This window comes from Emys orbicularis, chromosome 2 (genome assembly GCF_028017835.1).
Source record: "Emys orbicularis isolate rEmyOrb1 chromosome 2, rEmyOrb1.hap1, whole genome shotgun sequence".
NCBI classification, from domain to species: Eukaryota; Metazoa; Chordata; order Testudines; family Emydidae; genus Emys; species Emys orbicularis.
The window spans coordinates 144,629,242-144,644,354 of record NC_088684.1 but is presented as its reverse complement, the minus strand read 5'-3'; the positions used below and the strand labels follow the sequence as shown (position 1 = coordinate 144,644,354).

At 44.8% G+C, this 15,113-nt stretch overlaps 1 protein-coding gene across 1 annotated transcript; it reads left to right on the top strand.

Annotated features, from left to right (window-relative positions):
* Nucleotides 1–414: 414 nt before the first annotated feature.
* TMEM127 (transmembrane protein 127) lies at nt 415–13,408 on the top strand. Its single transcript, XM_065398858.1, has 3 exons — nt 415–988; nt 10,928–11,092; nt 12,185–13,408. Exons 1-3 carry the CDS (start codon nt 745–747, stop codon nt 12,490–12,492), a joined length of 717 nt encoding a protein of 238 aa, XP_065254930.1. The 5' UTR covers nt 415–744; the 3' UTR covers nt 12,493–13,408.
* Nucleotides 13,409–15,113: the final 1,705 nt, after the last annotated feature.

Below are 15,113 nucleotides of genomic sequence, written 5' to 3'. Positions count from 1 at the left end.
CTGGGGGCTCTTCCCCCTCCGCACAGGGACCCCCCCCCCGCCCGGACCCCGCTTCGCCCCTCCCCCTCCGCACAGGGACCCCCCCGCTGCGCCCCTCCCCCATCGCACAGCCCCCCGCCCGGCTCGGACCCCGCTGCGCCCCTCCCCCTCCGCACAGGGACCCCCCTCCGCTGTGCCCCTCCCCCTCCGCACAGGGACCCCCCCGCTGCGCCCCTTCCCCTCCGCACAGGGACCCCCCCGCCCGGACCCCACTGCTCCCCTCAGCCCCCGCCCAGCTCGGACTCCGCTGCGCCCCTCCCCCATCGCACAGGACCCCCCCCGCCCGGCTCGGACCCCGCTGCACCCCCCGCCCAACAGGTACTCCCGGGGGCCAGCTTAGATCCTGCTGCTCCCCTCCTCCCCCCAATAGGGAGCCTGCCAGCTGCTGAGAGCTTCCCCCACCTGCAGCACCCACCAGGTACTCACTTGGGCCCCTGGGTGCCCACTCTGCTTCCAGAGGGTGCTTGCCGTGTTCCCTTCTTCCTAAGTGCCTAGAGGGGGCCTGGGGTGCTGTGCCCCTCTGGCATCCCTCTTGGGTGCTGGGATTTCCTCACCAAGCTTGTCCTCCGTGTGACACGCATAGGGGTTGTCCTGGTTGGCATTTGCGCCCTGCTTGGGACCTAGAGCAGCACGGTCCACGGCAGGTTGCACTGAGCTAGTTTGTGCCCCTCGGTACTGGATCCATCGCAGGGAGAGGATTCTGGCATGTACACCCCAGGTGGCTCTGGGTTGCCTGGAGGGCGCAGGCGGAGAGGCCAGAGTGGAGGTGCCCTGCCAAAGCAGCCAGAGAGGAGCCTGGCTTCTGCGCTGCCCGGCGCCCTGTCTATCACAGCCCTGTGCACTGCGCTGGCGGAGCCTGCCTGGTTACGGATTCACGGGGGGACCTGTTCCCGTCAGGAGCTGGGTGTAGCTGATGTACTTGGCTATGTTGATCCAGAATTGCTTAGAGGTGAGAATGGGTTATTTTCTGTTCCTCCTGGGATCGGCTGTGTGGGGAGTATGTGGTTGGGAATGGCCCAGATCCAGTAAGCAGGAGCAAGCATTGGTGCCATATACTGTACATTTAAAGGGCTTGTCAATCCCCATACTGTCTTTATTGCATATTTGTACAGTGACGGCTGACATGGCTTTCCCAAATCATCATCTGTATTATGACTGACTTCATTTCCTGTCTGCTCTGCTCAAAGAACTGAATTTTGCTCTATGTTGGCCTATAGCCAGTTGTTGAGTGAGCAGCAAGATGTTTGCATGCACTGTAACTGGGAACTACATGTTATTATTTTGATAAGACATGTGCTACTTCACCCCATGTTTTTAGTGACTCTCATTCAATGTGTTCCATTAGAAATTACACTGAGCTCTTCGGGGCAGAGCCAGGATTTCATTCATGGTCCCTTTGGAAGTCAATAGGAATTTTGCCATTGACTTAATGTGGTCAGGATTCTGTATTTTAGTCTATATAGATATTTAGAAAAGAGGTGACTAAGGAGGGATATGATAAAAGTCTATAAAATCATGACTGGTGTAGAGACAGTGAATAGAGAAGTGTTATTTACCCCCTTCCCATACCACAAGAACTATGGGTCACCCAATAAAATTAATAGGCAGCAGTTTTAAAACAAACAAAAGGAAATATTTCTTCACACAATTCACAGTCAACCTGTGGAACTTGTTGCCATGGGAGGTTGTAAAGGTTAAAAATATAACTAAATTAAAAATAAAGAATTAAATAAGTTAATGGCAAATAGGTCCATTAATGGCGAATAGGTCCATCAATGGCTAGCCAACATGGTTAGGGACACAACCCATGCTCCAGGTGTCCCTAAATCTCAAAGTGCCGGAAGCTGGAACTGGATGACAGGGGATGGGTCATTCAAAATTGCCCTGTTCTGTTCACTTCCTCAGAAGCATCTGGTACTGGCCACTGTCAGAGACAGGATACTGGGCCGTTGGTCTCGACTCAGTATGGCCGTTCTCATGTTCTTCTGCCATCATCATCCTAGTATCTGAGCACCTTCCAGTAGTGCATTAAGCAACATGACTGACATCTGTCACATACTGTTTCCAGGGGGAGAAGCATGTGCAGTCGAATTTCTTGCTTTGGTAGGGCTTTTAAATTTACACATTGCTCTGTATTCATGCTAGAGAAAGGAAGTAAAAGAAATGTATCAAGGTGCATTGGAAATTGGAAATGCTTCGAGAGGAAGCTGGTGAGGTTTGCAGTGGTCTTTAGTTCCTGGGGGAGTTCATTCCACAGGATTTCACCCCAGGTCTTTGCGGATTTCTTTACAGTGTTCTGAGAGCTGTGTAAAGAATATCATTGGAAATTTGCACTAGGTTAAAGACAACACAGTATATGACTTACATTTTATAAAAAACAGTTGCTTGTTCAGTTTCTTTATTAGCAAAAGTAGAGGTGGTGAAAAAATGGGGGAGAAAAATTGGCAAAAACTTCAAACTAAGAATAAAAAAATAGTAACTTTCATTCCATGTTTTTAAAAGGAACAATTTTTTCACATTGAATTTTTTTTCGTGAACATTTGTATATTTTATTTACAACAAAATTGTTTTTCTGTCTCTCCCCTCATTTCGCCCCTTTCCAGGGTTACCCGAGGAGGCTGTGAATTCCTGTCATTGGAGAATTTTAAAAAACAGGTTACTCAAACACCTTCAGAGGCAGTCTAGGTGTATTTAATATAGTCCCAGCACAGGAGGTGGGGCTAGATGACCTCCTGAGGCTAGATGACCTCCTGAGGTCCCTTCCAGCCATACATTTCTGACATTCTAAAACATTCAGCTTCATTAATGTGGATCCACATTATAAACTTTTTAACATTATTTGAACCCTCTGCCGAGGGTTCTGAATTTCTACAAAGTGTATGCCCCAGTGGGTTGGTAAAGGGTCACCAATGGGTCAGTTCAATATTGTTTACTGCCTACCTCATAGCTACTTAATCATCTGTGTGAAATTAATCAATGCGTCTCTAACTAGATCCTAGTGGACAAGTGTCTATAGCACAAATGCCTCCCTTGTTGTCAGTCTTAACTGAGAGACCAAAGTCTGAATGGTCCATGGAGTCCCTCTAAGACAAACACTTTGATGTTGGAAGTTTGCCTTGTCTCTCTGTGTTCTGCATCTGCTTTGGAGATAAATAGAAGTCTTAATTTTCAGGTCTGTCAGTTCAGCATCTTTCAACTAGCATAAATTCCTTTTAAATAAAAATCAGTCTGAAAAGTACCACTTCATATCCTTATCCATATCACATCCTTAGAATCAGCTTTGTTCTTGGCACTGGCTGCGGAAGCGGAAGGGGATGTGCTTGAGAAGGCAAGAAATACAGAAACTTTGGTGTAGTTGAGTTTTTCCTTTAATTTCCTGTTTTAATCAAGTTGCTGTCAGATGCGGTTGAGAAGTTGTTGTTCATATTAATGTGTGATTGTGTCATGTTTAGAGCTAAATCTCTTTCCTCTATCGTATATCCGTTACGTCTTGCTGCATGTTTCTGCAGATTGTTTCAAAGAGATTAAATTCCAGACAACAGGTTAGAGCAACCCCTTTAACTCGGAATATTAAGTCACTTGGAGTCTTTGACTCCAGTATTTTGCCTGTTCCTCATTTTAAAGACTAGCATCCCATGTATGAGTGTCAGTCAGTGGTTAATTTTGGAGTTGAGGCTGATCCAGCCAACCCCAAAATCCAGATCCTAATGTTGTTGCTGAGGGCTAGTTTACATGGTGTTTTAGTGTGCACCAGTGGGGTGTGACTTCTGGTCCACACCAGCATGTCACGTACTAACTGGCTCGTGTGGACCCTGCTGGCACACACTGACAGTTCCCTAGTGCACATTAACGTGGTACTGTTTGAAATAGAACTACATTAACACACACTAGGGAATTTTTAGTGCACGTCAGCAGGATCCACATGGGCCAGCTAGTGCGTGACACACACTGGTGCAAATTAGAATTCACACCCCACTGGTGTGTGCTAACGCACTGTGTAAATAAGCCCTTAGGACTCACCACTAGTCAATTAGCTCTTAAGCGGCAGCACCAAGGTGAGAAGGGTACTCTGACGAGCTGGCCAGCAAGTGCAGGCTTCCAAATATGGATTTGTCCTTTCCTTGCAGACCCTCCTCTCAGTGTAGTGATCCAGTGTCAGCCAGGCCACAACTGCAAATGTGTTGCTAATAATGAAAAACTTGCTTTTTGAGATGCCTAAAGTGGGGGGAACCTACATGTCTGTTGTAAAACCATGTAATTAGTGCTAGGATTGACCTTCATAACAGAGAAATCAGAGCTGCCGTTGCCTGGTATGTGTCATTCTTTTGGGTAGAGGAACCATAAAGTGTGCTACGCAGATTTCTGAGCATCTAAAGGGGTGAGTTTTATTCAAGTACGGCACTGATTCCATTGCTTAACAATGACTTCCCCCTCCTTTTTGGAATCTTATTTGGTTAAATGTTGAGGTTCACCTTTAAAGCATTCATCCATGACTTATTTAAGAGCCACCTTTTCCTTTGTATAAACTCACTCTCCGTGCTCCAATAGCAGCCGTATGGATAGCATGCCTGTAGTTGGGAGGACAGCTGACCTTCTAAGCTCTGGGTTTTGCTTCATGACCAGCTGCTAGGCAATTCAAAAGTGCAACAACTTCCTCACTCTGTCAAAGGCTGACATCACCTCTGTAAGGCTCACAATTCCAGCGGGCCCAAGTGGCAAATGCTTTGAGGTTGCTTTGACTCCTATGTGATAACACAGCACCTGCTGCCGTTTGTTTGGCCACTGTGCTAATTCAAGTGATTGGTTTTTGAAATCACGGCTTTAAAATTCCCCTGGCCTAGATGACATCACTTCATAAAGCCCTGGGCTGCTTCTTGGCAGGGAGGAGGTGTTCTAGTTCTGAAAGTGCTTCACAGTTACTAAGCTACAGTATGAGAACCTGGCAGACCTTTTACAATATCACTCTATTGGGGGACTTAGGAGATGACTGTAAAACTGTGCACAGGTGAGATGTGGAAGCACAGAGATAACAACAAAGAAATTTGCTCATGGTGCATTCATTCCTGAGATCACAGGCACATGAACCCCCTGGTGTCCAGCAACCGAGTGCTGTGTACATTTGCTTTATGATGAGCTGAAGAGACAAGTTAGGTCAAACATGGAAAGGAAGAGTATTGGGTTTCTGATTTTTAGCAGCTGCAGCTCTGTGTCCTGCATCCAATCCTTTGTTTTTATTAGGGCTGTCGATTAATTGCGTGAGTTAACTGTAATTAACTCAAAAAATTAATTGTGATTAAAAAAATTAATCACAATTAATCGCAGTTTTAATCACACTGTTAAACAATAGTATACCAATTGAAATGTATTAAATATTTTGGATGTTTTTCTACATTTTCATATAAATTATATTCTGTGTTGTAATTGAAATCAAAGTGTATATTATTTTTTATTACAAATATTTGCACTGTAAAAATGAAAAACAAAAGAAATGGTATTTTTCAATTCACCTCATACAAGTACTGTAGTACAATCTCTTTGTATTGAAGGTGCAACTTACAAATGTAGATTTTTGTTGTTGTTACATAACTGCACTCAAAAACAAAACAATGTAAAACTTCAGAGCCCCAAAGTCCACTCAGTCCTACTTCTTGTTCAGCCAATCGCTCAGACAAACAAGTTTGTTTACCTTTGCAGGAGATAATGCTGCTCACTTCTTGTTTACGTCACTTGAAAGTGAGAACAGGCATTCTCATGGCATTGTTGTAGCTGGCGTCGCAAGATATTTACCTGCCAGAGGTGCTAAAGAGTCATATGTCACTTCATGCTTCAACCACCATTCCAGGTGACATGTGCCCATGCTGATGATGCTCGTTTAAAAAAATAATGCGTTAATTAAATTTGTGACTGAACTCCTTGGAGGGGGAATTGCATGTCCCCTGCTCTGTTTTACCCGCATTCTGCCATATATTTCATGTTACAGCAGTTTCAGATGATGACCCAGCACATGTTCATTTTAGAACACTTTCACTGCAGATTTCACAAAATGCAAAGAAGGTACCAGTGTGAGATTTCTAAAGATAGCTACAGCACTCGACCCATGGTTTAAGAATCTGAAGTGCCTTCCAAAATCTGAGAGGGACGAGGTGTGTAACATGCTTTCAGAAGTCTTAAAAGAACAACACTTCAGTGCGGAAACTACAGAATCCAAACTACCAAAAAAGAAAATCAACCTTCTGCTAGTGGCATCTGACTCAGATAATGAAAATGAACATGTGTCGGTCCTCTCTGCTTTGGATTGTTATCAAGCAGAACCCGTCATCAGCATGGACGCATGTCCCCTGTAAAGGTGCTTGAAGCATGAAGGGACATATGAATCTTTAGCACCTCTGGCAGGTAAATATCTTGCGAGGCCGGCTACACCAATGCCATGCGAACACCTGTTCTCACTTTCAAGTGACATTGTAAACAAGAAGTGAGCAGCATTATCTCCTGCAAAGGTAAACAAACTTGTTTGTCTGAGTGATTGGCTGAACAAGAAGTAGGACTGAGTGGACTTTGTTTTATTTTTGAATGCAGTGTTTTTTGTACATAATTCTACATTTGTAAGTTCAACTTTCATGATAAAGAGATTGCACTACATTACTTGTATTAGGTGAATTGAAAAATACTACTTTTGTTTTTTTACAGTGCAAATACTTGTAATCAAAAATAAATATAAAGTGAGCACTGTACACTTTGTATTCTGTGTTGTAATTGAAATCAATATATTTGAAAATGTAGAAAACATCCAAAAATATTTAAATAAATGGTATTCTATTATTAACAGTGCAATTAATTGGGATTAATTTTTTTAATCGCTTGACAGCCCTAGATTTTATGTTTGAATCCTGCTGCTACAAACTTCAGCTTGAGAATTGTATCAACACAGTTAAAATCCTAATCAAATCATGCTGCCCAAGCTCTATAATTTTTGCCCTTTGGGACCCGTCTTTACCTCACTCCTGTCATATTTATTCCATGTGCACGATATATTGTAAGCTACATGCATTATATCTACAGTAGAGCTTCAGCGTTATGAACACCAGAGTTACGAACTGACTGGTCAACCACACACCACCCTTGGAACCAGAAGTATGCAATCAGGCAGCAGCAGAGATTTAAAAAAAAAAAAAAAAATACCATACAATACAGTACTTTGTAAAACATAAACTACTAAAAAAAAGAAGTTTTAAAAAAGATTTGATAAGGTAAGGAAACTGTTCCTGTGCTTGTTTCATTTAAATTAAGATGGTTAAAAGTAGCATTTTTCTTCAGCATAGTAAAGTTTCAGAGCTGTATTAAATCAATGTTCATTTGTAAACTCTTGAAAGAACAACCATAATGTTTTGTTCAGTTACCAACAACCTCCATTTCCGAGGTGTTTGTAACGCTGAGGTTCTACTGTATATGCTTGTGTTGTTTGTAACAAACTCTGCCCTTCTGGGGTAATTTCCATCCTAGGATCTCAGTGATTTTGGGATGATTGGCATGATTCCCATTGTGCAGATGTGGAAACTAAAGCACAGTGAGACCAAGTGACATGGTAGTACTGGGAATAGAACCCAGGGACTCACAATTCAGGTAAATGTATAGGCCCAAGTTTTATAATAGGCCATTGGAGAATTTACCCTGGTGTAGGTGATGTGACCGCTTGATGGCTGCGGATGGAATAATACTGTGCTCAATTTGGGGACTTCACTTGTTGAATATGTTTTTATGCAGATTTATGTTGCCGTGATGAAAGTAATATAAAACAGAAGTGACTTGCCTGTCGAGTGTCTAGTCAGCTGTGAAAGTTCTTGACGATATTTTCAACGTGAAAGAGGCTAGACTGAAATAACTCATGTGCAAAGCCTTACATAGGGGCTCTGTGCTGTAAACAGCATCACTAACCTAGGAGGGGGGTTCCCCTGCTAAGAGAAATGAACAGCTGAGGGGAAGTCAAGCAGCCGCCAAAAGGCATCAGAAGCAGCTTGTGACTCTGTTACCAAGGCCATGATTAGAGCCAGGGGCCTGGAGGTCCTGGGTTCTAACACAGGCTGTGCCAGTGACTCACCGTGTGACCGTAGGCAGTCACATCCCTTGTGCCTCCCTCAGCCCTCAATAACTATAATACTGGGTAACACACACGACTGTTGAAAAGCAGCTGCTGTATGTGAACTGATCTTTCTAAGGAAAATAAATACAAACCGTGCCTGAAGCAAGAGAACCTTGGTTCTAACTGACCTGTACTTAGTGGAGGATAAAATAATCTGCATAAAGTCTTCACAATACAGCTAGGTTAGTTTGTACAATGTAGGCTGATGTTACCCAATATCTGAATTTGACCCTACCACTGTAGCAAGGAGGTGAGAAATCCCACAATGGTCATTCCATATTAAATCGCCTCCCTTCTAATTCATACAATACCACAGTTAGATCCACATGAGTGACCCCTTAGATCCACAAAGAGCATCATTTGGTCTCAGCTTCTGGACCGCTGCTGTAACCATGCCCTTGTTAGCTGTGAGTCACAGGCTTTTCTGATGCCTTCTGACAGGATGTTTAACTTCACCTCAAGCGTTCACTTCCCCTCTGCAGGTGACTCTCCTAGTTTGATGGAGGTGGTGGTGTTTACAGGGGGTGCGAGTGGGAATCCAGTTCCGTGATCTGGGCCTTATTCTATGTAGTCTTTCACACAAGCCACATTAACACACCCCTGCCATGCTTGCCAACCTAACGTGGCAGTCCAATAACATCAGAGGGGGAGAGGAACTGTGAGATGGGCAAAGGTGAAGAGTGAAAACTTGCAGTTGACGTTTGGAAGTGAGATAGAGAACATGGTGCATGGGAGAACTCCAGGAGGGCAGATCCAGATTGCTGCTGCACGAGCCTGCAGCTCATGTAAAGTGGGAAGATCATGGTCCGGGATGGAGAGGAAGCTGGTGCTCGATGAAAGAAGAAAGGATGGAGAAAGAAAGAAAGAGAATATTCATGAGTTAGTTTGGAACAAGTCTCTGGAGGATTTAAAAATGTATGGGTTGTGTAACTGGGTCAGGTTTTTGTGCACAGTGCATAGAAACCCACCCCACCCCACCCATTTCATTGTCTGCATCATTAAAACCTTCTACATTAGGTTGCACTGTTTCAGCCGGCTGACTTTTCCACATACCCAATTGCCTATTAGATTTAAAAATGTTATTAAAGCTAATGTTAAAATTATATAATACACAGGTTGAGAAAAGAGTGTCTGTACATCTGGGTAGAGTGCTTAGACTATCCACAAATACAAAGTTTGTTTAAAAACTCATAAGATACATAATCAGCATTAACCCAAATTTAGGTGAATAAATTTAACAGTACAGTTTAGATATTAGCATCCAAGTATTTGGGTGCATCACTCATGAAAAGTTATACAGAGAGTTGGTTGTGGAAAGCACATATATCGATGAGTGAAGATTGTCCCTCAGTAATTGAGAATTTAGGGTAGGTTGTCCATTTAGAGGTGTCACGCAGCTCTGTTAGCAGCATGCTGAACACAATTGCTGCAGGCAATATATAAAAATTAATGTCAATTTTCAGACTGCTAACAAGTGGTTAACAGGTGATGCTTATGCAGTGTTAAATGACTGAAACCTTTTCACTTTGCTGGGGATGCTAGAAGAAGAGGGTTCATTGTCATCAACAAACAGGAGTAATTGCATCCAGCCTCTTATGTAAGCTGTTCTGTGTATTGTGCTTATCAGCATCTCTTAGCCGAAATACAAAATAAGCCACAGTGATCATTCTCTGCTACAACTAATGCTGCTGCTGCTGGACTAAAGGAGCTAACCCCCTCATCCCATCAAATCTTAATTGGCCTTCTCCTTGTCAGCCTCAGAGGCTGAGAATTGGCACCACCCTGGAGATGGAACTGCCTTACACCATCACCACTCCATGTTGAGTATGGTGGTGGGTGGGCTTGGGGGAACTTGCCCAGTGCTTTCCTGGCTGTACCTAGTCTGTGGACAAAAAATGAATTTCGTTCTTGTGGGCTGCCAAACCAGCACATTTCAGCATCGTAAAACTCTCACGAAGGCAAGCTCGCCAACACAAGTGACCATAGATCACTATTGGAATAGTTAAGAGCAAACCAGAGTTTACCCTTGAAGGAATGGCCACCTCTGGGCTGCAAGGTGACCTCCGTTTCTACAGCACTACTCATGCGTCTAGACACAATGTTAGCTGTGTTACCAGGAGGCTTTATTACTAACTCAGTTTAATTTGCAGCCTCTTTTGTTATTTCCTGTTGGCTCAGCTGACTTAGATTCTTGTCTGTGTTTCCTGAGTCGGTTTAATCAGCATAATAACTTCTAGTGAAATATTTGACAGCTCTGGCTGACAGTTGCAGTGTATGCACTTCGGAATATTGAGGTAAATGCAACTGGCAATGTCCTGGTTTGCGCCTGTATCTCTTCTGTTTTGTCAGTGCCTTTCACTAGCTTTGGAAAAACATTGTGCACAATTACAAACTCTGGAGTGATAAGCACCTCTTGAGAGGCATTGAGCACCCACACCTCGGACTGAAGTCAATAGGAGTTTGATGTTAGCTTGTTTGATTAACTGATCAGTCATGCCTGCTTTGGCTGAGGGACAGAAGTATGGTGTCTGGATAAAGAGTGTGAATATTTCCCCAAGTGAAGATGCCCCAAATAAAGGCCTGAAGGCTGATGCCTGTGCAGTCCCCTGCATGGATTCTGATGCATGTGGAAGGTTAAATGACTCGGTTCTGAAAAGCCCATCCCAGTGTCTGAATGAGCAGAGCAGCTCAAAATTCATCATGAAACAGTGAGATTTTGAGGTTTGACACTTTGTATTCTCTCTTTCTCAGACTACTGCATGAATCCACAGACAGTCTTGTTGCTCCGGGTCATCGCTGCTTTCTGTTTCCTTGGAATAATCTGCAGCCTTTCAGCTTTCCTGCTGGATGTTTTCGGACCCAAGCATCCTGCACTGAAGATCACTCGGCGCTATGCCTTTGCTCACATTCTCACAGGTAACTGCCAGGGCATTTGCACCTCAGTGAGGCTGGTTATGTGAGGTGGCATACGAGCACCATCAACTGCAGCGTGGGAAAGCTGAGTTGATATCTTACCTTGGGCCCTTGTACACCCTCAGCCAAATACACCTCAGAGCGTAGCAAACGGGAAATAGTATTGCTATCCAAAGGGGTTTTCCTTGTGTCCCTGATCCCTGCCCGGTCAACATTCTCAGCTGCAGAGTTCATGTGCCTTTATCTTCCCCTCTGCTGTCAGCACAGAGCATTGTCAGAGTCCTAAGAGGTGTCAGTCTGTGCCCTTGGCTGCAGGACTCTTGCTCCACATTGTGCAGCTGCAGCTTGAAAAGCAGGGGTTAAATCTGTCAGAAATAGAGGCCTAGGATGAAGTTTATATTTAGTCTGTTAATGGGGATGAGCTGGTATGTTTCATTTCCAGAGTGATCCCTTAGCACAGACAGAGTGAACCAAGATAACCATGGCTCCCCTTTCCCCCAAGTCAGGGGAAGAATTGCCATTGATCTTAGTAGCAGCAGGGTTGTACTCTCCACCTACTGTGTGTCGCACAGGTGCCAGCTGTGCTGTCTGCACTGTGACCAGGGTTGTTATAAATCAGCCCTGGACATGTGCCAACGGTGTGTAACTTGCATGAACCTTCAACTTCTCTTCCCATCTGCTGGCCCCCGTCTGTGAAAGATGAGTTTAGAGATTGAACACTCTGGCCCTGACTCCCAGGCATGTTCAGCTCATCCTTAAAGCTCACATTGCCCATGATTTCGCCCAACCTATTTTGGCTTTTATCACGTCCATTTTCCCTCTTCTAGTTGATGAATCCTCCCACCATGCTATGCAGGTTCCTCTGTGCATTACTGTGCAGAGACGTAGGGCTGGCCCTGAAAATCTGGCATTTCTGTTTACTTTGTGGTGGTCTCCCAGGGGGGTTCCTGTGCAGTCTCATTGATTTTTTTTTTTTTTTTTTTTTTTTTTTTTGGCCTAACAAATAGAGTAATTCACTTCCTCCTTGGTCACTTACTTCTCTCTCTCTCTCTCTCTCTCTCTCTCGCGCATATCCTCCACTGCTGCTGGTCTCAGTTTTGCAATGTGCCACTGTGATTGGATTCTGTTACTGGGCCTCGGAGCTGATTCTTGCGCAGCAGCAGCAGCACAAAAAATACCATGGATCTCAGGTCTACGTCACCTTTGCTGTCAGCTTTTACCTGGTGGCGGGAGCTGGCGGAGCCTCCATCCTCGCTACTGCTGCCAACCTGCTGCGCCACTACCCAACCGAGGAGGAGGAGCAGGCACTGGAGCTCCTGTCCGAGATGGAGGAGAATGAACCTTACCCAGCGGAGTACGAAGTGATCAACCAATTCCAGCCGCCTCCTGCTTATACGCCATAATGCTGCTTTCTCCCAGCCCCCCAAAACTAACTGCCCACCTCTTTTTGGGAATGCACTCCCTTGCCCATGGAGGCCACTCAACAGTGCCTCACTTCCCAGGCACCTTGCTCACTCTTATGCTCTTCTACCCACAAGGGAGAGGACTTGCTTTAGAGAGTCAAATGACCAGCGGTTTCTTCTTACAGAGCCCCCAAAACCTCCTTGTTTTATGGACTTTGTTGTGTGATTTTTATCTCCCACTCCCATGCATTGTACGTACCTGGCAGTGCTGAAATACTCCCTGACCAAGGTGATTTCAGCAGCTCTCAACTTCCTGTGTAATCTCAGAGACTCGTACTGTGCTGCCCCAATACTCCCACTCACCCACGTACTCACCAGCATGGTGCAGGAAATCACACCTGTCTCTGCCATGCATGTGCATACCTGGAGGAGGGGTTTGTGTGGTTAGGGGCAGGGGGGGGTTCCATAATCTTGCATTGTGATATTCAAGATATCATTCACACTGGCCCATATACCTACATAGAGGTGAAAGTCACACAGGTACACACACCTGCATTAGAGGTGAATTCTACAGTCTTCTGCTGTTGTCCATGCAAGCTCAGTCAAGCCTCTGTAGAGGTGTAACTTAGTGATAAGCACACCCTGGAGAGGTGTGTTCCATAGGAGCACCGTGACACCTATATATAGGTGAAACTCCCGCCACTATGAACTAGTGTCTAGAGGAGAAATTCCTTTATATCGGTAGCATACTAGGTGAAAGGTCTAGCAAATCTGCCACCGCTGCTTTTTCCACTTCCACACTCTGATTCATGCTATTGACACAAGCATTTTGCACTTTATTCTCCGAGCTCATGGCCTTCCCCCCCCCCCCCCCCCCAATTTCTGGGGAACTGTGGAACTTGCTAGGACTAGCTGCTGTATACCGCAACCATTAAGCGGCCCTCAGATAAGTTTGCAAATATTAGGCCAGAGGTGGGTGAAAGATGGAGCCTCCCTTTTTAAAAAAAAAAAAAAAGCTGTGCTAATTTCAACTGTGGTACAGAGGGAGCTGTCAATCCCTGTTCAGGTCCAGCTCCCGTGGCTACCGCAGCACAGTACCAGCAGGTGGATCTATGACAGCTTTTAGTCTGTTTGGTGTTTAAAAAGAGAACAATCTGCTGTACAGTGACAACTACTGAAAACCTGTTCCGTGGTCTCCACCAAGATACACAGTTGGCTAGAGATTGTATGCAAATTCTGTCTTCACGCAGACCTGCTCTGGTTTTATAGCATTTTGTCCCCTTTTCTTTTAATCTAGATATTTTTCTCTCCTTTTTGCCCTTTACAAAGACCATTCTCCCAGCTGAAGAGGGCAGGCTGTGACCAATCAGCATCTTCGTCGAACAGCTCCAGGAAGCACTGTAGAGCTGCTCATGGTGCTTTATTTTCATAAGGAGCATGGACTGGGCTCCCTTCTCCCTACACATGTAGTAGTGCAGTGTGCTAGCGCCAGGCCTGCTGAGAAGGAGCCAGTAACACGCATCCACATACTTGCACTGTGCCAGCCATCATCACAATTGTAGGGACAGCATATAACACTGAAAGGGGAAACAGTTAACCACTCACTTCTCCATGGAGGGGATTGTTTTTAAAGAGGTTTTAGAAAGTGGCCTGCGTGTCACTGAAATGCTGAGTTCTGTGTGGGGTTTGGTCATGTCCTTCAAATGGAATAATGAGGCTTGGGAAGGAAGGTTATGTCTCCCTAGTGCTGGTTTGGAACTGATGATGCAGTGGCTTGTCTGAGTCACTTTAGTACAGGCCTACTGCAGCTTGTAATTCGTATGCAGTTCCTAATGGATCCCCTCTCTTTCTCTTTGAATGTATATCTGATATCGAAGTGTTTCCAGCAATTTTGTTGAGCTCATTCCTTTCTCTCCCATATTTGCAACACTGTTGGCAACACAAAAGAGTAATCCAACATCCAGACCTCAGTTGCAAACCTGGAGTCTTCTCCTAGGAGAATGTAAGACATTCCACCCCTGGCGCCCCCTGCTTATGGGAAAGCAGCCATAGCTTGTAAATTGATTCTGGAAAGTTATCAAGGAATCTTCTCCACTAAAAGGCTTGGAGCAGAAAGAGGAACAAATAGATAAGGCTTCTGATAAAGGCCTTTTAGAGTTTAGAAGGAACTCGGGTGGCAAAGAGGCTGCCAGTGGTAATGGTAATGGGGTCTTCTCCAGCAGGCAACCAAATGTCTCAGCTTCGCTCTTCCCTTCCGCTTCAATGGAATGATCAGCTTAATGCCAACTGTTATACATGCAGGCGAAGAGTGTATTAGTGAGGCCCCTAGACTGTCTCCTGATGGCTGATATGGTCTTACCATTACTTGGCATCCCTGTTCCTGCTGTGATATTGAACTACATCCCATTTATGTACTGGACTCCACAGTGACCTCTGTGTCTGGTTTGGGTGGGAAATGTTCTGTGTTTCCCCCTACTGCTGTGAGAGAGGGAGTGTGTGTGTTGGACTAAAAATACCCTATGCATAAAAAAATTGTATTTCTGTAAAAATACTTTAATTATCCCCAACTAATAATTGATCCTTGGAGCTTGAGGAAATCTACATGAAATCTGGGGAAAACC